The sequence below is a fragment of the Engystomops pustulosus genome, chromosome 2, assembly GCF_040894005.1.
Source record: "Engystomops pustulosus chromosome 2, aEngPut4.maternal, whole genome shotgun sequence".
Classification (NCBI taxonomy): Eukaryota; Metazoa; Chordata; class Amphibia; order Anura; family Leptodactylidae; genus Engystomops; species Engystomops pustulosus.
Window position 1 is genome coordinate 166,111,271 of NC_092412.1, and position 25,048 is coordinate 166,136,318.

Here is a 25,048-nt window from a genome sequence, read left to right on the forward strand (position 1 = left end):
TCTAGTTATGCCACTGACATGTCAGACTAACCTGATCTGCTTCTATGAAGAGGTGAGTAGATCTCTGGATGGAGGATTTTGCAAAGGCATTTGACACCTCATAGATGCCTGATGGGTAAAATCTTGTCTTGTCATGTATCAAAAGTGGTATGGACTCTCGAGATAGGGATGTCATATTACCACTGTACAAGGCATTGGTCTGGCCTCACCTCGAGTATGCTGTACATTTGCTGCCAGTCTATAAAAAGGATGCCAGAGAGGCTGAACAAAGAACCACAAAAATGTTAAGGGGTATGGATGGTCTCAGTTATGAGGAAAGATCAAAACAACTAGATTTATTTAGTTCGGAAAAGAGACGACTATGGGGGGAAATGATTAATTTATATAAATATATGAATGGTCCATACAAAAAATATGGTAGAAAGTTGTTCCAGAATAAATCAAATAAAAAGACGGGGGGAACTGTTTCCGTCTGAAGAAAAGAAGGTTTAATCACCAGAGGTGATAGGGCTTTTTTTACTATGAGAACTGTCAGCCTCCTGCTGGTGGAAAGGTTATTCTTATATGCCATGGGTACACGTAGAACAGACCCTAGCTGGTGATGTCCATATTAAGGCTCTAAACTGATCCCGCTCATATCAGATAAAAAGACGGGTCTGCTCCCTTTCTATTGTCTCTTATCTGGTGCTAGAGATTTTGTTAAATTGTTCCCTTTTCATCAAAATACTGGGTAGGAACTTCCAATAGGAGGGTTGGTGCAACTCTATATCTCTAATTGAAGCTTTAAGATGTAGCTCACTGCATCTGCACAGAAAACTACCCTAAATTGGTATTTCACCCCAGATTGAATACACAGAGCTTATTCCAATGCATCACCTCAATGGTGGAGGAATTGTGGTAGGTGAGGAACACTGTTCCATGTACTATGGGGATTCCCTTAAATTCTGCCATTCAGGGAGGGGGTTTATAGAATAGTGGAACAGATAATTACTCACTCCTTTGCCAAGAACCCATCACAAGCTTTATTACACTTAGATCTTACCCACCTATCCCCAGAACTTAAGGTCTTGTTTTGTAAACGCTTTACGTTAGCCAGACTTTTGATAACCCTTCACTGGAAAGTTTTATTACGCTGTCGTTTTTGTATGTTTTTTATTATGAAAATATTAATAAAAACTATTGAAACAATGTATGCATAGAGCTGAAAAAGTATACACTTAGTCAGATACCATGTTCCATGGAGTGTTTCACACAAAAGTACACATCCTTTAGTAACAAGCAGGGCTGGATCTACAATGGCGCTTCTGGAGCACTTACGCCAGGCCCCGGGATCAGCCCCCGCAAGTATCAGCTGCTAAACGCTATTAGCAGCCCTATACTGATACTCACACAGGATTTTGTACCTGTGCCTTTAAGGCACTGATACCATAGAGTGGCAGAAATGCAGGCAAGGTGACCCCTTCCTGCACTTTCTGTCCTCCACAGAAGGCCGACCTATGACTCATACTGATCGACTGATCGGCCGTCTGTGTCTCCACACTGCAACCGGGCAGAGGAGGAGAAGCCACAGATCATCCTATCAGCGCTGCCGGGGATCAACTGGAAACGTGAGTTGAACTTTTATTATTTTACTGTTTTACAGGGGTTCAGTAAAGAAAACAGGGGTCTGGAATTTATATATAGGCAGCCACTGTGTAGGGGACATGGAAGGGGTTTATTTTATATATAGAGGCAGAGGCAGAAAATGTATAGGGGACAGGGGTTGTACTGGAGGGTAATTTATATATAGAGGAGCCACTGTATAGGGGACTCGCGGGGGGGGGGTAGAGTGGTTATTTATATATAGAGGAGGCACTGTATAGGGGACTGGGGGGCGTGATTTATATATAGAGGAGGCAGAGGCAGCAAAAGTATAGTGGACAGGGGGTGGGGGAGTGGTTATTTATATATAGAGTAGCCACTGTATAGGGTACGGGAAGGTGTAAATAATATATAGGCAGCCACTGTATAGAGGACAGGGGATGCAATTTACTTATAGAGGCACTGCTTACAGGACGTGGGGGGCCTGTATTTTGGGGGCAAGAGGGGTGCTGTATAGAGGGACGGCTTTTGATAGGGGAGTTCATTGGATAGATAAAATGGGCCATTTTTTGGGTGGGGATTTGTTTAGTGGAGTGTGCTGTATAGCAGGGGCAGCTTTATATAAATGAATGAAAATGGCAGTCTATAGTGAGTGGCACTCCATAGTATGGGTAATATTCATTCATAAATGGGGGTGCCATGTATAGCTTTAGTAAGGTGGTGCTGTGTATTTTTATCCAGGTGCCATTACACTATACCATTATTAGTGATTGTGGTTTCATTAACCCTTTCCCGACATTTGAAGTAATAATACTGCATGGCGGGAGGTGCGTTCCCGTATTTTGCAGTATTATTACATCATGCTTCTGGCACCGGCTCCTGAACGGAGCCTGTACCAGAAGCATGGAGTGCCACCTGTATGTTACAGCTGGCACCCGTCTCTAGCATCCGCTTACCGGGGGGTCTGATCTTCCACTGGCATCCCCAGAATTAATTATATTAATAAAGTAAAAAAAACACACAAAATAACCAGAAAAAAACTACATTTTTTGTTTCACTGCGTCCGTAACAATCTGTACAATAACTCAGTAACATTATTGGACCTGCTTGGTGAGCGCCGTAAAAAGGAAACCCGATAAACTCGCCAAAAATGTACATATTTCATTAAATCCCTTCACAAAAATGTTCTAAAAAGTGATCAGAAAAAGTTATGTGCGCCAAAATGGTATCACTGAAAAGGACAACTCAACGCGCAAAAAATAAGCCCTAAACCAGCACTGTCTACCAAAAAATATTAGCTTTATATCTCCGTAAAGATGGCGATACGAAAATAAATGAGATTTTCTCTGCATTCGTTTTTCTTCAGTAAAATTGTAAAAATATATAAAAAACTATATAAATGAGGTATCACCATAACCGTAGTGATCCATAGAATAAAAATAATATTCCCCAATAATAATGGCCCAAAAAAATACAAAAAGAAAGGAAAGCTAAATTTTCGATTTTTTTTTCCTACAGACATTTAAGAGTTCATAAAATCTCATCAATAAGCTAATGACAAACTTAAATGAAGTATTTCCCAAAAAATAAAGATTGTATACCCAATAAAAATGGACAATGCATAATCTGCTCTGAATGGCGCAGCTTCCCTTCCATGCCCTGGCGTGTGCCCATACAGCAGGTTACCACCACATATGGCAGTGATGGCGAACCTATGGCACGGGTGCCAGAGGTGGCACTCAGAGCCCTTTCTTTGGGCACCCAGGCCTTCACCTCAACACAGAGTTTGCCAGATAGCACTCAAGGCTTTCTCCTGTGGTCCAATACAACCCAGGACTTGCTATGCTCAGAGGTATTTTAAAGCAACTTCCTTGGCTGCCAGAACTACAAGGGGAACGAGAAGGTGTGGATAGAGATGGATTGTCATTTGAGCTCCTGTTCAGAGTCTCCTGATTATTCCTCTTCAGGGGACCCTGGAGGGAAGCTACAATCCAATTCTTTCCATCATCTTTTCATTGTATTGGTGAAGTCAGAACGCCAATACGATTAAAACCTGTGATACAGCTTGGATCAATAAGTTACTGCTTAAATTGTCATGTTGGCACTTTGCGACATATAAGTGGGTTTTGGTTGTAGCTTGGGCACTCCGTCTCCAAAAGGTTCGGCATCACTGACATATGGGGTATTGTTACACTCATGAGAAATGGTGGATAAAACTGTGGAGTTTTTTGGTATTTTGTATGTTTTTTGAAAAACACATTCATTTAGCAAAAAAAATGTAAATTTCAAAATTGCATCCAATTTTGTTTTATCCCCTGTAAAATAATTAGGGTTAATTATTAAGGGTAAACAAACTTGACTTGAAATCTAAACAGGTCCTGCAAAAGCGTGATTTTGTGTTTTGTATGAAAATTTGAGAAATCGTACCTAAAGTTCAAAGCCTCGTAACATTTTACAAAAATGAGAGAATGCATAAAAAACCATGGGTACATAAAGCAAACATCCGGTTAATGTTAGTTATCAAGTTTTTTTGCTGTTATGACTACGTATGGAAAAAGTAGAACATTTTCAAAAATCGAGACTTTTTCCAAATTTTCACTAAATATCTGTTTTTTTCATAAATAAACGCAACACATACCACCAAAATTTTTCAACTAAGATGAAGTACTAAGTTTCACGAGAAAACAATTTCAAAATCACTTGGATATGTTAAAGCATTCCGAAGTTATAACCGCTTATGACACAGGGCAGATTTGAAAAAATAGGCCATGTCAGGAAGGTGAAAAGTGGCTTCGGCGTTAAGGGGTTAAGGGCACAGATGTGCTGCCAAGAGCTGAAGATATCTATGGGCAAATTCATCACAGCTGGAGGAGTTATGCCGGGTGAAGAAGAGATCCCAAACTACAGGGGGCGCAACAGAGGCTGTAATGAAGCTGTACTGAAGAGGACGGTAAACGGTGAGTCATCAGATGTAATTATATTAAAATCTCTTACAGTATCTTCAGAGCATTTAATTTTTAATTTGGATAAATTTTTTGTTATTGTCTTTTATAGAGTATGTGTAAGGTGGCATTATTTTGCAGTGATAATGGTAGTGGTGTGGTGTTATTATTCAGTCATGACACAGTTGTAATGGTAGCGATGTGGTGGTGCTATTCAGTCATGATGCAGTGGTAGCGGTGTGGTGTTGTTATTCAGTAATGATGCAGAGGTAATGGTAGTGGTGTGTTGGTATTATTCAGTCATGATGCGGATGTAATGGTAGCAGTGTGGTGATATTATTCAGCCATGATGCAGCGGTAGTGGTGTGTTGGTATTATTCAGTCATGATGCGGATGTAATGGTAGCAGTGTGGTGATATTATTCAGCCATGATGCAGTGGTAGCGGTGTGGTGGTACTATTCAGTTGCATGAGTTTACTAATACTATTATTTACTATTACTATTCAGTTGCATCATGATGCAGTAGTAGTGGTGTGGTGATATTATTCAGTCATGATGCAGTGGTAGAAATGTGGTATTATTTTGTCATGATGCAGTGGTAATGGTAGTGGTATGTTGGTATTATTCAGTCATGATGCAGTGGTAATGGTAGTGGTGTGGTGGTATTATTCAGTCATGATGCAGTGGTAATGGTAGCAGTGTGGTGGTACTATTCAGTCATGATGCAGTGGTAGCAGTGTGGTGGTATTATTCAGTCATGATGCATTGGTAATGGTAGTGGTCTGGTGGTGTTATTCAGTCATGATGCAGAGGTAATGGTAGCAGTGTGTTGGTATTATTCAGTCATGATGTAGTGGTAATGGTGTGGTGGTATTATTCATTCATGATACAGTGGTAGTAGTGTGGTGGTATTATTCAGTCATGATGCAGTGGTAATGTTATGACAGCTGCTGCTCTTAGAATCGCTTCACTCTTTAATTCCGTGAGCACAGAGGCCAACATCAACAAATAAGCGAAGCAGGAATGTAGCCAGACAAGGTAATGTCTGTGCCAGCTCAAAAGGACTGAGCTGAGGGCCAAGATTCCACTATAACATCAAAGAGTGCACTCTTTTTACACTGACATCAAATGATTCCATAGATTATGACATAACCTGTTCTGTTAAGCCCTGATACATAAGAAAACCCCCCAAAAGAGTGGAGAGGGTCTCGGCAGAAATTCTGCATTGATGTCACTGATCATTTTGACCTTCATTTCGTCTGTGAGGGTCCACCTTCAATCTGTCAATAATCCATCATCAGTATTGCTAAAGCAAAAACAAACAGGAGCGGTTCCAAAAGAGAGATGACCAGTAAATGGGATATTTGCATGTCCTCTGTGTTCTAAAACCAATTATTTGTGGTGCACAATTTGCCACTTGTGGAGCGACTCACAGTTTAAGACCGATCCACACAGTCTCAGAAAAAGTCCAAAGAAATAGAGATACCAAGAATTTTCACTATAGCCGGAGCTCCCAGTAATTTTCTCTCCCACGTTATTCAATCTTTATCCACCAGTGAACAGCACCAATCCACAAATCCTCGTGCTGAAAGTATGTCACCATTCAGACTAGCACCATCGCGCTTTCCTTATCCTCCTTCAATTGTATTGTAAAGCGCTGTCGCTGGAAGAAATATGCAGGCAGATGGTGTGGCACGTTTCAACAAGTTAAAATTTATTTAAATTCATCATACTCACAAGAGTCAAAGTTAAAAATGCGCACATCAAAATCAATAGCAGGACGCTATCAAGGGTGGTCACGAAAGCTACCGTCAGGCTATGGGCTGCCTGGCCATATACTGGGGCTACGGGCTGCCTGGTTATATACTGGGGCTACGGGCTGCCTGGTTATATACTGGGGCTACGGGCTGCCTGGTTATATACTGGGGCTATGGGCTGCCTGGTTATATACTGGGGCTATGGGCTGCCTGGCTATATACTGGGGCTATGGGCTGCCTGGCTATATACTGGCTATATACTGCCTGGCTGTACACTGGGGCTATGGGCTGCCTGGCTGTATACTGGGGCTATGGGCTGCATACTGGGGCTATGGGCTGTATACCAGGGCTCTGGGCTGTATACCGGGGCAGGGGCAGTCTGGCCGCATACTGGGGCAGGGGCAGTCTGGCCGCATACTGGGGCAGGGGCAGTCTGGCCGCATACTGGGGCAGGGGCAGTCTGGCCGTATACTGGGCGGACTGAATATACTAGGACTGGCTGGCTGTATGCTGGGGGGGCTGGATATATATATATATATATATATATTATATACACACTACAGTGGGCTGCATATATACTTATAGTTATATTCTTGTACAAAGGAGAAAGTATTATAGTAGTTATAGTCTTGTACATACAGGGGCAGTATTACAATATATTTTACTTAGGGGCTGTAGTATTATACTAGTTACATTCCTGTTTATTGGAGAAAGTATTGTAGTATGTTTTTAGTGTACATACATGGCAGTATTAAGTTGTGTGCTCTTAAAATAGAATTGTTATTCCTTTACAAGGAGGCAGTGTGAATCTCTTTCTCTGCAGTGTACATGTTGATTTAGACCATCTATTAACAGTTAGTATGGAGTTTAGTAACTTCACCCACATCACAAGGCCACACCTACTTGTTTTGACCCCGCCCACAGAATGGGGCCACTTTTATAGTTTTTTTCCAGGGCCACTTTAAATTCCCAGTCCGCCCCTGATTAGTGCTGTTCATCGGTGGATAAAGATTGAATAACGTGGGAGAGAAAATTACTGGGAGCTCCGGTTATAGTGAAAAATTTTTCTCTCTATTTCTTTGGACTTCCTCTGTGTTCTGTATCCACTCTTGCTTTTGGTTATCAATCCTGAGGCTTTTCATTCCTTCTGACAGATGAAATGAAGGGGGAAACTAAAGATAATGGCAACGTCATAGAGCAATGGAGGGTGAAAACAGCATTATGAAAATAACAGGGTGTTCCAGGGAGACAGCGGTCAGTTGGCAGCAGCATGAGTAGGCTACAGAGTGGCAAAATGACAAATTATGGAGGTGGTGGAAACATGGTAGGCCACAGAGTGACACAATGACTGAGTGTGGAGGTGACGGCAGCAGCAGGAGCCCACAGGTGGCAGCAACAGGGAAAGCCACAGAGTGGCACAATGATACAGTGTGGAGGTAGCAGCAGAAGCCCACAGCAGAGGAGGCCATATTGTGGCACTATGATGAAGTTTGAAATGAATTCGAAGTTGAAATTTTCCATTTAAATTTGAAGATTAGAGACACCACATTCATCTTACATTACAGTTTTCCTGAAAATATCACTGCAAAGGTGGCACCAGCAGCAGCAGCATGAGGACAGAGGTCTGGAGGTGGCAGCAACATGGTAGGCCAGAGTGACACAATAATAAAGTGTGGAAGTGGCAGCAGCAGCAGGAGCCCACATAGTGGCTGTCAGTGCCTGTCCAGCAACTGCGCAACCACAACCACAACCAGTCGGGTAAGTGGTGGCAAACTCACCCTGAGATGTCTCTGCGGGCTAAGGCCTTGCCTAAAGCAGATAAACCACCCTGGTAATGGCGAACCCACTATCAGCAACCTAACGGCCCGTGAGCGACCCTAAAAGATGACAGGGAAAACTTACTTCGTCTGCCAGCTGCTGGATAGTGAAGCGGACAGGTTACCAGAATACAGGTATAGACAAGTGTACACACTGGTACACCGAAACCGACACAAGACAGAGACAGGAAGGTGGGGTCACACAAGGAGATAAACGATACTGACGGACAAACATCAGATACAAACAGACAAGCGGAGTCAAATAAACCGGGTCAAAACCAGGATGGCGGCAAAAGTACAGAATCGTATAGCAAATAGAATGATCAGTAGGCAAAGCAGAAGTCAATACACCGAAAAGCAAGAACGCAAAGGCAAGAGCGCTAGATACACAGAAAAGATTGAATAACTAGCAGCCAATGAAGGACTGGGCAGAATATAAGGCAGTAATGGATGCTATCTCCAGCACTGACTGGCTCAGCTGTCCATCACTCAAACTGCAACTGCAGACAAAACGAGTACAAAGAAACACCCGAAGTGGAGCTGTCAATCACAAGCAGCTCTGGGTGTGGTTTTCCAATAAGCCTGAAACCTGATCCCATCAGAACAATTTGCGAGTTCTGACAGTGGCACAATGATATAGTGTGGAGGTGGCATCAGCAGCAGCAGGAGCCCACTGAGTGGTACACTGATATAGTGTGGAGGTGGCAGGAGCAGCAGCAGAAGCCCACAGAGTGGCACAATGATATTGTGTGGAGGTGGTGTCAGCAACAGCAGGAGCCCACAGAGTGGCACAATGATATACTGCGGAGGTGATGTCAGCAGCAGCAGGAGCCCATAGAGTGGCACAATGATTTAGTGCGGAGGTGGCATCAGCAACAGCAGGAGCCACTGGCAGCAGATGTGTGGCATCAGGCGGGTGGCAGCATCAGAATAGTTGCTAAGGCAGGTAGTTATAACCCAGACTCATTTCTCAACGCTTGGGGGAGGCATCATGGCTGATCTAATCTGATACAAAAGGCATTGGTGAGTTGAAATCCGTGCCGATCGAAGCCTTGAGAAACGTCAGACTCTCCATATTACGGGTAGACAAGCGGGTTCTCCTTGGGGTAACGATGTCCCCCGCCGCACTGAATACCCTCTCTGATGCCACAATACTGGCCGGGCAGGAAAGCTTCTCTACTGCAAACTCCGCAACTCTCTACCTAAGGTGCTAAAGTGCTGTCTAAGTAGGCCACCACCTGCTGGTGGCAGCTACCCTCCTCACTAGGCGGGTGAAGGAATTTGCTCAATAAGGAATCCAGACTTAAGCTGCTGCAGATGGAGCTGCTACTGCTCCTACCCCCCCCCCCCCAGCTCCCCACAGCAGTCGTGGCAGTAGTACGTGAGCGAAGACTGCCAGGAATCCCCTGGTGAGACCTGACAGAGGATGGACAATGGCGTACATAGGCAGCGGCCAATTGTGTGCACAGTACTTCTCTAAATTATGCCAGTTGTTCCTCCCTCTCAGCAGCTGGAAAAAAGTCACCCATTTTTGACCGGTAGTGAGGGTCCAAGAGGGTGGAGAGCCAAATGTCATCCCTATGCTGGATATTAGGCTGCCACTAGTTAGGCAAAGCAGCATGCTGTGGGCCATCTGCGTAAGTATAACAACCTTTTAAAGAGCATTCAGAAAAGCGAGTGTGCGAGCTTTGTGGCGAGGGTGCATTGATCCGAAGTGTGTGCAGTGTCCAAAGTGGGACTTAGGATTAAGGGACTTAAGTTTGCAGGTAACTGTTACTTTAGCAGGTAACTGCTGTATTTTGTGTTACTTTTACTTTCAATTCTGCTTTTTTTCTGTATTTTTCCTGTAATCCCCATTAGAATAATGGACTCCATAAGTGACATTGCTACACAGTGTACACAGTGGGGCAGATTTACTTACCCGGTCCATTCACGATCCAGCGGCGCGTTCTCTGCGGTAGATTCGGGTCCGGCCGGGATTCACTAAGGTAGTTCCTCCTACGTCCACCAGGTGGCGCTGCTGCGCTGAAGTTCCCCGGAATGCACTGATCTTCACCGAGCCGGACCAACTGAAGGTAATCGCGAGTCCCGCAACACTTTTTTTTTAAAATGCGGCGGTTTTTCCGAATCCGCCGGGTTTTCGTTCGGCCATGCCCCCGAATTTTGTCGCGTGCATGCCAGCGCCGATGCACCACAATCCGATCGCGTGCGCCAAAATCCGGGGCAATTCATGGAAAATCGGCGGAAATATTCGGGTAACACGTCGGGAAAATGTGAATCGGGCCCTTAGTAAATGACCCCCACTTGTTTGCCGGGTGCTCGGGTTCGGCATGTTGCGGATCGCTTTGATAGATTACTGGGAGGTGCTGGTGAGGAACCAACGGTCATGGTCCACATTGGCACTAATGACAAAGTAAGAGGTAGGTGGAAGGTACTTAAAAATTATTTCAGGGTCATAAGCTCAGGGCAAGGACCTCAAAGATAGTTTTCTCCGAAATTCTACCTGTACCATGGGCCACACCAGAAAGACAGTTGGAGATAAGTTGGCTCAAAAGTTGGTGTAGGAAGGAGGGGTTTGGGTTCATGGAGAACTGGGCTGACTTTTCTGTCGGCTACAGGCTCTACAGTAGGGATGGGCGCAGCTGTTTTGGGGGAAAAAATTACTAGAAGGTTGGAGGAGTGTTTAAACTAGAGACCTGGGGGAAGGGAAACTATACTTGAGCAGGGCAAATAGACAGTGTAGATAGAGAGCTGGGAAGAGTCACTGTCCATGGGGGAGGAAGGGGGGCTGGAATAAGATTAGGGAATAAGAACAAAAGGAATAGGGATAGGGAAAACTATATAAAGTGTATGTACACAAATGCCAGAAGCCTCACAAACAAAGGAACTGGAACTCTTAATGTTGGAGCGCAAATATGATATAGTGGGTATCACGAGACATGGCTGGACAGTAGCTATGACTGGGCTGTTACTATAGATGGCTATAGTCTTTTTAGAAATGATCGTATGAATAAAAAAGGGGGAGGGGTTTGTTTATATGTGAATTCTTGCCTCAAGCCTGCGATATTACATCAGCAACGCAAATGCAAATGTGGAGTCACTATGGGTGGAGATAAGGGGAGGGGAAAAAGAATAATAAAATATTACTAGGGGTTTGTTATAAGGCTCCAAATATAATGGAGGCAGCAGAGGAAATGTTGATAAGTGAAATGGATGCGGCTTCAAAGCATGGTGAAGTACTTATCATGGGGGGACTTCAATTACCCAGATATTGACTGGGGGGCACTGCTGGACCTTATCCTAACCAACAGACCGGATATGGTATCAAAACTACAGGTTGGGGGGAACCTGGGTAATAGTGATCATAATATCATTGATTTTGTATTACGCTTTACTAAGAGCGTTAGTGGAGGGGCAACAAACACTCTAAACTTCAGGAGGGAAAATTTTCAGCAACTAAGGGAAGACCTTAAAGGCATAGAATGGGACAATGTTCTCAAAGAAAAAAGCCCCCCCCCAAAAATGGGACTATTTCTCATATATTCTAAAAAAGTCCTTTGAGAAACACATACCATATGGGAAAAGGATAAGAGGAACAAGAAAAAGACAATGTGGCAACTAGCCTCGTAAGGAAAGCAATAAGCGAAAGAGATAAGGCGTTTAAGGTGCTAAAACGTGAAGGTAGCTATGAGGCATTACAGGATTATAGAGAGAAAAATAAATCCTGTAAAAAGCAAATAAAGGCCGCAAAAATAGAGACTGAGAGAAATATTGCCAGGGAGAGCAAAAATAATCCCAAATTATTTTTCAAGTATATTAATGATAAGAAACTAAAAGCGGGGAGTGTGGGCCCTCTGGGACTGGTTATGTTCCACAGGGCTGGTGCATAGCAAATATGCTACCAATATACAAAAAAGGATCAAAAAGCGATCCTGGAAACTACAGACCTGTGAGTCTAACTTCTGTGGTGGGGAAAATATTTGAGGGGTTTGTTAGAGATACTATTCTGGGGTATCTCACCATGCATAACCTTATAACCCAGCATCATCATGGGTTTATCAGAGATCAGTCCTGTCAGACTAATCTGACAGGAGGTAAGTTCCAGACGGGACCTGGGGGACACTGTAGATGTTGTATATCTGGACTTTTCAAAGGCATTTGACACCGTGCCACACAAAAGGTTGGTATATAAAATGAGACTACTGGGACTGGGGGAAAATCTGTGTATTTGGGTAAGTAATTGGCTTGGTGATAGAAAACAGAGGGTCGTCATTAATGGAACATTCTCAGATTGGGTTCACGTTACCAGTGGAGTGCCACAGGGGTCAGTATTGGGGTCACGTCTTTTTAAGATTTTTATTAATGACCTTGTAGTGGGTTTACTACTTGCAATTGATACTAAGCTGTGTAAAGCTTGAGGAGTGGGCAGAGAAATGGTTGATGAGGTTTAATGTAGATAAATATAAAGTTATGAACTTGGGCAGTATAAGTATAATTATGTTCTAAACAGTCAATTACTTGGTAAAACTGGAGCTGAAAAGGACTTGGGGGTATTGATGGATGGTAAACTTAATTTTGGTGACCAGAGCCAGGCGGCTGCTGCTAAAGCAAATAATATTATGGGATATATCAAGAGAGGAATAGATTCTCATGATAAAGACATAGGCCATAGGGGGATATTTATCATATGCTGGCGCTCGTGCGATAGCCCCGCCGCTGCAAATTCACAGCCCGATACATGAAGAGGCTTCTGCCTCTTCATGTATCGGGCTGCCAGTTGCGCAGCGTTTATCCTACGCCAGGCCACGTATGAAAAGTCGCCGGCAGCAGCGAGTGCGCAGGCTCGGGGACAGTAACGCCCTGCACCGGCCCACTCCCGTATGGCCGCGCCCCCCCCTTCACGCCCCTTCAATACAATGACAGATTACAAAATTTGGGATTATTCAGTTTAGAAAAAAGACAACTGATTGTTGATCAAATTTTATTTTTGAAGCCTTTACACTTTTTTAAAGCCTAAAATGTAACAAAAGGTAGAAAAGTTCAAGCGGCCAAATACCTTCGCAAGGCACTGTATATATACACTGAGTCCTCTAATGTCCATATATACAGTGCCACCATAATAAATGAATACATGAATTTTTAATTAAACTGTGGCCTCTGTAATACAATCCTACCTTTATTAGATATAAATACAGGGTAAATACAGGGAGAAAACTAATGAATCCAAACAATGAATATTCACAACAGTACCTTGAAAACATAACCCCCCCCCCCCCCAAGTAGTTAGGTATTCAACCTCACTGCCCCCAGTACATATGTATCCAACACAATGCCCCAAAATATAGGGTACGAGTAGCCCCGATCCCCTGATGACGCCGAGTTTCCGGCGAAACATGTCAGGGGGGGTTCATGTGTGTCTTTTAAATTTCTTGGTTGTAGCTGTTTAGAATAGGATAGCTGCAGAGATCTAATAATGTAATTTACTGAGGGAGCAGAGTGAATCTCCTTAGGAGAGGGTATAGAGCTACATAAGCAGCCCATTCATGCGATTTTTAAAGAAAGTTAGTGTGATGCAAATTGGTCACGTTTTTACTTTGAAATATAATAAAAGTTTTAGGCTTGAGACAGATTTGAAAATAAGGATAATAAAAATACAAGATAATGATGAAAACACAATTATGTAGGCATGGATAGAAAATGTTAAGAAATCCTGTGAGATAACTGTCTACGTCTTCTGGCACCCTAGAAATAGAAACTTATTTGAACAAATTGCTATTATTTGACTTATCTATGTCTTTATCTTAAATTGTTCTCTCAAAATTTAGGAACGTCCAGTGGAAGTCAGTGATTGGCGTAAGAATGTGGAAGCAATGTCTGGCATGGAAGGAAGGAAAAAGATGTTTGATGCTGCAAAATCCCCTGCAGGACAATAAAAAGGTACATTTCTTGTAGATTATGTTGCACTTGAGAGCTTTTAGAGAGTTTATGATCAAGTACAGGCAGTCCCGGGTTACATACAAGATAGGGTCTGTAGGTTTGTTCTTAAGTTGAATTTGTATGTAAGTTGGAACTGTATATTTTATCATTGTAATCCCAACCAGAACTTTTTTGGTCTCTGTGACAATTGGATTTTAAAAATGTTGGATTGTCATAAGAATCAGGATTAACACTAAAGCTTCATTACAGACACCTGTGATACCTGTTATGGCTGATTATTGTAGTCTAGGACTAAAGTACAATAAATTACCAATATTCAGAGGTCCGTTTGTAACTAGGGGTCGTATGTAAGTCGAGTGTTCTTAAGTAGGGGACCACCTGTACTGAATTGAGCCCAGTTCTTTCCGGTTCCACAGTAATGGTCAGTGTTAGTGCAGTGTTAATCTTTTATACCGGTTAACACTAAGCCCTATTACTCTGCACTTAATTAAACTTAATTAAACTTCACGATTACTAATTTGCAATTGAAGTTAAAAAAAATTACACACAATTTAAAAAATAGATGTTTTATTATAATAATAAATTCCCCAATGCACCCTGGTTGAACATTTTATTTAAAAAAATCCTGGTCATCAATAAAGTCCAACAAAACATACACAGATCTGAAAAAGTAAACAAAAAAAGTAACCCTTGTAACCGTTTAATAAGGGCCCTTTGGGGTTTTTACAGCAGTCATTAAGGGTACTTTTAGTGACAAAGAAGATTCAGAAGTGTAAGAAGAATGTTTCATGACCTGGGGTCTTGCTAGTGACAGCACTGAGATAAGACACAAGCATGACCATGACGTAAGGGGATACTTGCACATCCGCTGTGGATGAGACCCCTGTAATCCTGGGGGGATCTAAACCTCTTCAGGGCAGCTGAGGTCTGCCAAGTGCCCCAGTGCTGCTTGCGTCTCCTCCAGTCACACCCCTTCTGGATCTGACTGTAAACTGTCTACACATGTGTCTACATGGACAGATAGTTTACACTGCACTGCAATACATTAATATTAGCAGTGTCTTGGATTTGAACCAGTGATCAGAACATTGCTGATTCATATCCAAATCTATATAAATTAAAATTAAGTAGGAAAAAGGAAGTTTATTTTTATTAAAAATATTTTTCCAGGTCCATAGAATCCCAAATTCCCATAGAAAATCCTTAAAAAACACAACCCCCTGCCACATATTTGTTATGCTTGCATCCGTAAAAGTCTGTACAATAAAACACAGCCATTATTGGATTATGGTGAACGCTGTAGAAAATGTGAAAAACTTCCCATAATGTAAGATTTTTCCTAAAATACCCTCACAAAAAAAATGTTCTTAAAAAAGATCAAAAGAATATACCCAAAAATTATACAGCTGAAAGAAACAACCTGTTTTGCAAAAAATAAGCCCTCAACCACCTCTGTCAACATAAAAATAGAGAATTCGGGATCAGTGGATCCTCTGGACCACCGCGGGAGTTGGTACAAGCCGACACCTGGGACCGGATTTTAAGGGGAATGGCAATTGGTCTTCACCAGAGCACACCGCAAAGCGTAATGGACTTGCTGCAGCATCGTATCAGCAGGTCGTTCCACAGGCGCGACTACCCCGCTGTGGCAGGTCGAGGTACCTTAGCAGGAGCCAGTCTCGTGGTCAGGTTCAGGCACAGGGCCAGGGCAGGCGGCAGAGTCCAATCCGGGGTCAGCAATGAGAGGTCCAGGCAGATGAGGACGGGAACACGGGACATAGGAACACAGGACTCAGGAGCAGGAACACACAGGAATGCAGGAATATCGCTGGGGAGCTTTCTCTAAGGCGTAGGCACATAGATCCGGCAGAGAGCACAGGAAGGGCCTGGGAATTTTTTAGGAAGGCAGGTGGCCAACGCCAATTATCAGTGTACTGATCCTTTATATTTAACAGAGTTGGCGCACGTGCGGAGCTACTGCTGGAACCTGGCTAGGTGAGGGTTGCAGTGGGGCAGGTGAGTGGCTAGGTGATGGGTTGCAGTGGGTTGCAGTGGGGCATTCTGGATCGCAGTATTCTTCAGGTTCCTTCACACCAAGAAGAAGGGGAGACCGAAGGGGGATTACTGTCATGGGTTCCCCTGCGACCCGCAGGGGAACCCATGACAGTAATCCCCCTTCTGTCTCCCCTTCTTCTTGGCGTGAAGGAACCTGAAGAATACTGCGATCCAGAATGTTATCTTCTGGCTCTGAAGAATTCTCTTCTTGCCCGAACTGCTTCCCCCTGACTGACCTCATACCCAGGACCTCTTTCACCTCATAGACATCAGAGGAGTCCGCCTCAGGAGCTGGAGGTGGCACTTGCCGGGAGAGGCGGTTCAGGATGACAGGCTTCAAAAGAGAGACATGGATGGAGTTCAGGATGCCAATGGTGGGAGGATGGCTTAGCTTTTAGGACACGGGGTTGATGCGTTTCAGCACCTCAAATGGACCCAAACAGCGAGGATCCAGCTTGTAGCTAGGGATCTTCAGCCTGACGTATCTTGAAGACAGACACACTTTATCACTCAGAGAGAAGACTGGAGGAGGCCTGCTTCTCTTGTTGGCCTGGGTTTTGGTGCAGGTGGAAGCCAGAAGTAGGGAGAGAGACGATTCTGCTTCCAGATGGACTCAAGATCTCTGACCAATTCCTCCACAGCAGGAACTTCGGACGTCACAGGCAGAGGGAGAGGTGGATGAGGATGCTGTCCATAGACATGAAGAAGAGGGGCAGAGCCGGAAGATTCGGAGTCCAAGGAATTATAGGAGGATTTTGCCCATGGCAACGGAGTGGACCAGTCTTGTTGGGCAGAAACAAAATGACGGAGGTAACTTGCCCATTGGACTGAGGGTGGTACATTGAGGAGAAATCCAACTTTACTTGAAGTTGACTGCAGAGAGAACGCCAGAAGCGTGAAACAAACTTGGACCCCCGATCAGAGACGATGTGTTCAGGAAGTCCATGTAGCCTGAAGATGTTGGTGAAGTACAGGCTGGCACGAGGAGCTGACGGCAGACCGGGCAGAGGCACAAAATGAGACATCTTGGAGAAGCAATCTGTTACCACGCAGATGACGGTATTCCCAGAAGAAGAAGGAAGATCCGTTATAAAGTCCATGGCCACGTGAGACCACGGGCGGCTGGGTATCTGCAACAGCAATAGTAGACCAGCTGGTTTTAGGTGAGATGGCTTATTACGAGCACAGGAAGTGCAGGAACCCACAAAATTCCGAACATCTTTGACCAGGTCAGGCCACCAGAGGAGTTTCTGTCCCAAATAGGAGTAGCCCAGGCCAGGGCTGTGCCGGAGAGGAGACTGATGATGACTGCCAACTTGGATCGCTCCGTGATAAATTGAGGCATGCGAGTTCTATGTGCAAGGAGCACTGGGTTATAAAGCCCCTGTCTAGGCTCAGCAGCAGGTAGACAAGCCGGGGTAGCAGGAGTCGCGGGAGCAGCCCCAGGAACCTGAGTCAGAAGTTATAGGGGTTGTGTCTATGGGGCAACTGAAATTGTGTACACCAGGAATGATAGAGACAGTGGCGACTTTGCGGTTCATTTCCGCACTCTTGCCTCCGAGTTCTCTTGGAATGATTCAGCCTTGGCCTCCACCTTTAAGAAAGGACTGGTTAGTTGTATCATAGATGCTCTGTCTGTACAGAACCTGCCACCTTCACTGAACGACCTCATCAACCGGGCCACTTGGATTGACATCCGGTTCTCAGAACGTCTGGTGGAGCAGCACCTTGAACAAGCACAGTTCAGGACCCATCATCTGTCCCACTTGGTTCCAGCCAAGACCGCCACAGCCGCCTTCCTTATCTGCTCCAGAGGAGGCCATTCAGGTGGATAAAGCTTGTATGACACCCCAAGAGTGCTTAAGACAATGACAGGGGAATCTGTGTCTCTACCGCCCCAGCCTGGAGCACTTTCTTGGGACTTGTCCACTCCATCCACAGCATCCGGGGGAAAAACACACACCTAGGGTTCCTGGGAGAAGTGTCCCTAGATGAAGGCAAAGCTTCTTCATGTCTGAACATACCTGTTCTACTCAGCTCTGGGACAGGTAGCTAGTTTAAAATTTCTGCCTTCCTGGATTCTGGCTCCTTCCGTTGCTGGGTTCTTCTTTGTGGCCAAGAATGTTGGTTCACTCTGTCCATGCTTAGATTATCGCAGACTGTACAAAATCACTGTGAAGGACCGCTACCCATTGCCACTGATCATGGAACTCTTTGACCGCTTACGTCAAGCTAAGGTCTTCACCAAATTAGACCTTCATGGGGCCTATAAGCTCATTTACATTTGCGAAGGTGGCAAATTGAAGAACCCCTTAAAAACTTGTGATGGACACTTAGAATATTTCTTCATGCCGTTTGGACTCTCTAATGCTCCAACCGTATTCCAGGAGTTTGTTAACAACATTTTCCGAGACATGATGTATACCTATGTCGTGGTTTACCTGGACGATATCCTGGTGTTCTCTGCTGACCTTGAATCCCATCAGGCTCATGTACGGCTAGTCCTCAGGTGCCTGTATGCCAACTGCCTGTATACAAAGTTTGAGAAGTGACTATTCCACCAAAAGAGTCCCATGAAATTGTCTGCAGTACTTCAGTGGGCTCGTCCAGTGGGACTTCGTGCCATTCCGAGATTCCTGGGTTACTGGCAGTTCCTACCCCATTATTCCTCCCTCGTGTCTCCCATTGTTGCACTGACCAAGAAAAATGCCAATGCTAAGCTCTGCCCCCCAGCGGCTAAAGAAGCGATCTCTAAGCTGAAGTATGCCTTTGCTTCTGCTCGGGGACTCTCTTGGCCTTATATGGAAATGTCACACTTCTTCCCTCTGCTTTGTCTGCCATCAGTTCCTTGTCTTGACAGCTTGCTCTTTCACCACATATTTCGGCTTCATGGACTTCCTACCTTTCCCTTTCTCCATACGTTATGAAGTTCCTGCCGTGGAAGAATTGGTACTAGACCTCATGTCCATCTGGAAGCAGAATCTTGGAGGAGAGATCTTGGGAACCTGTAGACAAAGTTTGGAACATCAGTGTTTTTCAAAGATTTCTTGAAGCCGAGAAGAGGGGGAGCTCTTGCGACCCATGTCTCAGGTCACAGGCGCACCCGTGCATCCCCGGGTCGAGGCGCTTCAGTGCGGAAGCTGCAGGGTCAATCACCCAGCCACCCTTGACTGACGGCTCCATGCGCCGGCTTTGAGAAGTTTATAGGGCCAGCATGCCGCTAATTGTCGCTAGTCAGTCGCAGCCCTGATATATAGCCTGTCTTTCTTTTTTTCCTGCTGGATATTTGTGCCCTGTTTGCCTGAGAGAAAGCGTTATATTGAGACTACTGTGACTCCAGCGTGACCTCTTCTTCGTTTTCTGACCTCGATTCTGTGCTGCCTGTCTTGACCTTCTGCTATGCCCCCGACTCTGATCCTGTGCTGCCTGTCCTGCAGAAACGGCAGGCAGAATCAGAGCTGTAGTCAGACAGTGGTCTGACTATAGCTCTGATTCTGCCTGCCGTTTCTGTACCTCACCTTGGTCACTACCCACCTGTGGAGCGACCTGGTGGTATCCCGCCACAGCAGGTCCAACCCAATTTACACCGGGCCCTGGTGAATACCAAATGCCAATTAGACTCTGCTCCCAGGCGTCGGCTTACATCATCGCTCGCGGTGGTTCAGTGGGTCCTCTACTTCCAATCCTGACAGTCCACCTCCGATCCTGACAGACAGGTTGGACTTGTATATATGAAATGCTGTATTTTTGTTAATAACAGTGAATTATAGAATGTGTTATTTTGTTATCCGGAGTACATTTAAGAAACTTGTCTTCGTGGGAATACCCCTTTAAGCTAATACCAAGCATTGGTGATAAGGGGTTAATTAATCTGAAATGCAATTTCATTAATAGACTATGTGGATTTCTTATGCCGGTTTTGGAGCCAAAACTATTGTTGGATTGAAAAGATTAGGAGAACCACCTGCCCTCTATACAATCTCTCCAATGAGAGAGAACCTGAATGAATTCATTAATGTTAACCCTAGCCCTGGCATAGGCAATACTTTCATGATTAGGGGTTGTCATGTTTTTGTGTTTTTTTTAATGGGCACTGGGAAACCAAACGCATTTGAATCCCAGACACTACACGACACGCACACATAGCCCATGGAGTGCAGAACCACACTATGTACCCCCATACCACTTACGTGCCTATAGAATGTTACTGCACAAAGCCACTCTGCTCCCCAATACAGTCACATACTTATCACACTTGCCTTCACTCGCGGATACAGCTTATGAAGACTGCGCACACACACCCAGATACACAATTTATTAGGTGCCCTACAGTTCACCTTCACACTTCTTGCCTATAGCTACTGCTAGCACACAGAGACTCACAGGCTTAGCGGTAATATGCCTCTCCAGAGTTATGGGAATGTAAAGAGTACAGGGAGAAACTTATTAAATGACAATATAATATGCAAAAGGCCCAATGCATAAAGGTTACAAACATAGTGAAATAAACAGACATATATAAAAGCAAAAATGATAAAATAAAAAGGGTTAAAATAAAGGAAAAAACAGGCCTTTTACAAAAGTCTGTATCTATTACCATTTTCTATTAATAGAACTGGGAGAAAACAGAGAGGATTAAGTATTTGCCTGATAGTTAGGTGTTAACTACGTTACCTTATCAAGCTAAGGTGATTTCCTTTGAGGAAGAGAAACCCATAATTTATTTCACCCTCCCCTTTTAGAGATGGCATAGGAGATCGATCCAAATCATCTCACGAACCCATCTCCATGACTATCCACTGGTAAGACAATACAAAAATATTGCCATGTTCACTACACCAGTTTCCTTTTTAGACAAATAGTTCTGAGTTAGCTGTACTCAAGTCTCAAGAACCGAAAAAAAATCCAGCTAGTGGATAGTGAGACCTACATTTACGGTTTCCTTGGCTCTGTCTACCTGCTATTCACATGTAAAGTGGCCTCACACCCCTGCCTGGTCCTTTGTGGCCAATATACAAGTTACAGAGACAGACTCAATGGGCTCCCCTGTAATACTATCTGGGCTCTAAGAAAGCCCCTCCCCTCCTCTGCGGGGTTTTTTTCAGTGTTCAGAACACAGCCCAATGTCTGATCATGGACACTCTCACCCCGGGTGAGCACCACCATCTTTGTTAGCACATATTATCATCACACATTGCTTGGTTAGTGCAATGTAAAGTACAATTAATATGAGCACGTATGAATTTGATAAAATGAGCACATATAACTTTTGATAATAACATAAGACAGTTCAACTGTACTTGGGGAATCCTTGCATGCTAATTGCCCCAGGTTAGGTACTACTTCAGGATATTTTGAACCTATCACATTATCATTGTCCATTCCTGTTAGTGCAAGACACAGTATAATCATGGGACTTGGACATAAGACATTTCCACTGCACTTGAGGGAATATCTGCAACATCCTTAGATACTATTTGCCCGAGATCCGTTACAACTACAATATTCTTTGGACATGTAACAATGTCATCATCATCACACAAGCATACCTCCCAACTTTTTACCCACAGAAGCTACACCCTAGCCACGCCCCGTAACCACACCCCCTGGCCACGCCACTGCTCATACCTCCAACGCATCCACTGACACCAATGTATATATATATATATGCCCCCCCTAGACAACGAGCATGTCCCCCCCTAGACAAAGAGCATGTCCCCCCCTAGACAACGAGCATGTCCCCACCCTAGACAACGAGCATGTCCCCCCCTAGACAACGAGCATGTCCCCACCCTAGACAACGAGCATGTCCCCCCTAGACAACGAGCATGCCCCCCCTAGACAACGAGCATGCCCCCCCTAGACAACGAGCATGCCCCCCCCTAGACAACGAGCATGTCCCCCCCTAGACAACGAGCATGCCCCCCCTAGACAACGAGCATGCCCCCCCCCTATACAACGAGCATGCCCCCCCCCATGGTTGCGTGCCCTTTTTTGTGTGTTTGTGTTATTTGTGTCTTCCAGGACCGTACCTTCTGTGGACTACTTCGGATTCGAAGGATTACGTCGATGACCGACATTTCTAACAAATAAAATGGTCAACGAGGGTGTGTCTGCGTTCTTTGTTCAATTAAACTTATGTTTGTTAAAAACGGTGTGATTTCTTTTTTTGCGACACTCTTCATAGTTTGCCATAGTAGTGGTGCCGGCTAGATGACGGTGCTCATTACTAAGGGCTGGCCTTAGTGTTTGTCTTACTTTTTTTGGCAAATTCACATTAACGCCCATACCATTACCCCAATACCCACCGCCACCAGGGGTGCCGGGAAGAGCCGGGTACAAACCAGTACCTGACCGTCTATAGATGGTCAGGTAGTGGGGCGGCTGCAGGCTGTTATTGTTGCGCTGGAATAGCCCCCTAACAGTGGGCTATCCCAGCTCACTAATGACAGGCTGCTGCTGCTTTTTTGTAGCTGGCTGATTTGAAAAATAGGGGGCATCCCATGCCATTTTTTCTTCAAATTTTTGACAAAAATATGCATGGGTCCCCCTTAAAAGGGGGCTCCCAGGCTGTTTCCCCCATTTTTACAAAAAAATGGGGGGAAAAACGGCATGGGGTGCCCCCTATTGTTCAAATCAGCCAGATACAATAAAGCAGCAGCCTGCCATTACTGAGCTGGGATAGGCCACTGTTAGGGGGCTATTCCAGCGCAACAATAACAGCCTGCAGCCGCCCCATCTATAGACGGTCAGGTACTGGTTTGTACCCGGTTCTTCCCGGCACCCCTGGTGGCGGTGGGTATCGGGGTAATGGTATGGGAGTTAGTGTGAATTTGCCAAAAAAATTAAGACAAACACTAAGGCCAGCCCTTAGTAATGAGCACCGTCATCTAGCCGGCACCACTACTATGGCAAACTATGAAGAGTGTCGCAAAAAAAGAAATCACACCGTTTTTAACAAATATACATTTTATTGAACAAAAAACGCAGACACACCATCGTTGACCATTTTATTTGTTAGAAATGTCGGTCATCGACGTAATCCTTCGAATCCGAAGTAGTCCACAGAATGCACGGTCCTGGAAGACACAAATAACACACACCGTAGCGGATGCACTGAATTATTGTGACATGCACCCGCTCAATAAGATGTCCCCAAAATGGTATTAATGTAAGTGTCATCTCATACCGCAACAATGACACCTTAAAGAGGACCTGTCACCCAGAAATTCGGCACTAGATGTTACTAAAGTAATCAGCTCCTAGTGCTAAACCAAACGCAGCGGTGTTACACAGAAACCTCTGATAACGCTTACTAACACTGCCACGCTGTACACTACAAACGCCGGACCGCTCTCAAAGTGGCGAATTCATGAGGGTGTGGGATTGTGGGCGGTGACTGCTGCATGACACGCGGCAGTCACCGCCCGCCTATGGAACGAGCGGGGCAGTCAGGGGAAGAGGGACCGCCCCCGCATGAATACGTCGGACCCCTTTGAGAGCGGTCTGGCGTTTCTAGGGTACAGCGCAGCGGTGTTTGTTAGTGTTATCAGAGGTTTCCGGTAACTGTAAATGGAAACGTTAATAGCAATGTAACTAGGCAAATCGCCTCTCCTCAGCTGATGTAATGCGTTTCAAACACAATGAAAAGGCAGGACATAACGCACCGTGTGAACGCGCCCTCCTAGTGCTGTTTTTCAGGGTGACAGGTCCTCTTTACACAGCTCCGCACACCGAAGTATAGAAAAGTTATTGGCCTCAAAGTATGGCAAAATTAAGAATTTTTTTTTTACAAAAGATTTACATTTTAAAAAAAATCTAAAACACAATAATTCTTCTATAAATGTGGTGTCTCTGTGATTGTACCGACCAAAGAATAAAGCAGAGGTGTCATGTGGGGCGCAGTGAAATCTGTAGAAACAGGGCACAAAAGAAAATGGCGCAAATGTGTTTTTTCACCAATAACGCTGCATTTGCATTTTTTCTCGCTTCCCTGTACACGGCGCGGAATATATAATATCGTTACTAAAGAGGACAATGTGTTACACAGAGAACAAGCCTCACACAGCTCTGCACATGGAAAATAACAAGTTATGGAAGATTGAAAGTGGGGAATGAAAAACGGAAGCGCAAAAATAAATAAGGGCCTGGTGGTTAAGGGGTTAAGTCACATCTAGTAAAATAAAAGCAGAATAGCAGGCACTGAGGGGGGTTGGGGGTCCTATTTGGCAGGGGGTCTATGAGAGTTAAAGTATTTAACACTTGAGCTGCCTATGCAGACAGCAGTGACAGATACCTGACATCATGGCTGCTGCTGCTGCTGCTCCAGCACACTCCCGGCTCTACTATATCACCTGTCTCCTGGCCTCAGAGAGGGGGGAGGAGGGGGAGGGGGCAGGGAGCTGATATACACTTACAGATAAGACGATCCTCCTAGGCTGCTGCTGGGAGATGTTCAGTGCAGCCTGTGCTCCATTCATAGAACAGCCCTGGGGGAGGACACTGGGCTCTGATTGGTCCCTGGGCTGGGGACGTTGATGGGGGAGGTGCCGTGCTGTGCAGGAGATTCCATGGACCTGAATACAGCAGGAAGACGGAGGAGGCGCTGGGGACACAGAGCCGGGACAACCACAGGTAGTGCGGGGGAGGGAGGGACTAATCGGGACTTTATCTTAGCTGCCCGTTCCAGCGGGACAGTGGTTAAAAACCGGGACTGTCACGCTGAAATCGGGACAGTTGGGAGTTTGCACAAGTTAGGCTCAGTACCATCAAGTGTAGGACATGTAACATTCACATTATAAGGTGTTTTAACTGTGGTGGGAAAAACATGAATAATGTTAAATACACTTCAATACACTCACAGGCAGCCCAATGGAACCAGCCTTTAGCGGGATCTATTAGGTTTACGTGCTTTGCAGATACAGAGGACATGACTGCCATAACCAACTTAACCCCCCTT

At 44.8% G+C, this 25,048-nt stretch overlaps 2 protein-coding genes across 2 annotated transcripts in view; both read left to right on the forward strand.

Moving 5' to 3' along the window:
* Positions 1 to 25,048, forward strand: part of IGFN1 (immunoglobulin like and fibronectin type III domain containing 1) — a 743,161-nt gene that overhangs the window by 714,685 nt on the left and 3,428 nt on the right. The window contains exon 13 of the mRNA XM_072137225.1: positions 13,923 to 14,034. The gene's annotated coding sequence lies outside the window, so the exon portion shown is untranslated. The remainder of the gene's footprint in view (positions 1 to 13,922; positions 14,035 to 25,048) is intronic.
* Positions 1 to 25,048, forward strand: part of TNNI1 (troponin I1, slow skeletal type) — a 143,608-nt gene that overhangs the window by 115,132 nt on the left and 3,428 nt on the right. The window contains exon 6 of the mRNA XM_072137227.1: positions 13,923 to 14,034. Within this exon, the coding sequence (XP_071993328.1) occupies positions 13,923 to 14,030 (108 nt within the window). The 3' untranslated portion in view covers positions 14,031 to 14,034. The remainder of the gene's footprint in view (positions 1 to 13,922; positions 14,035 to 25,048) is intronic.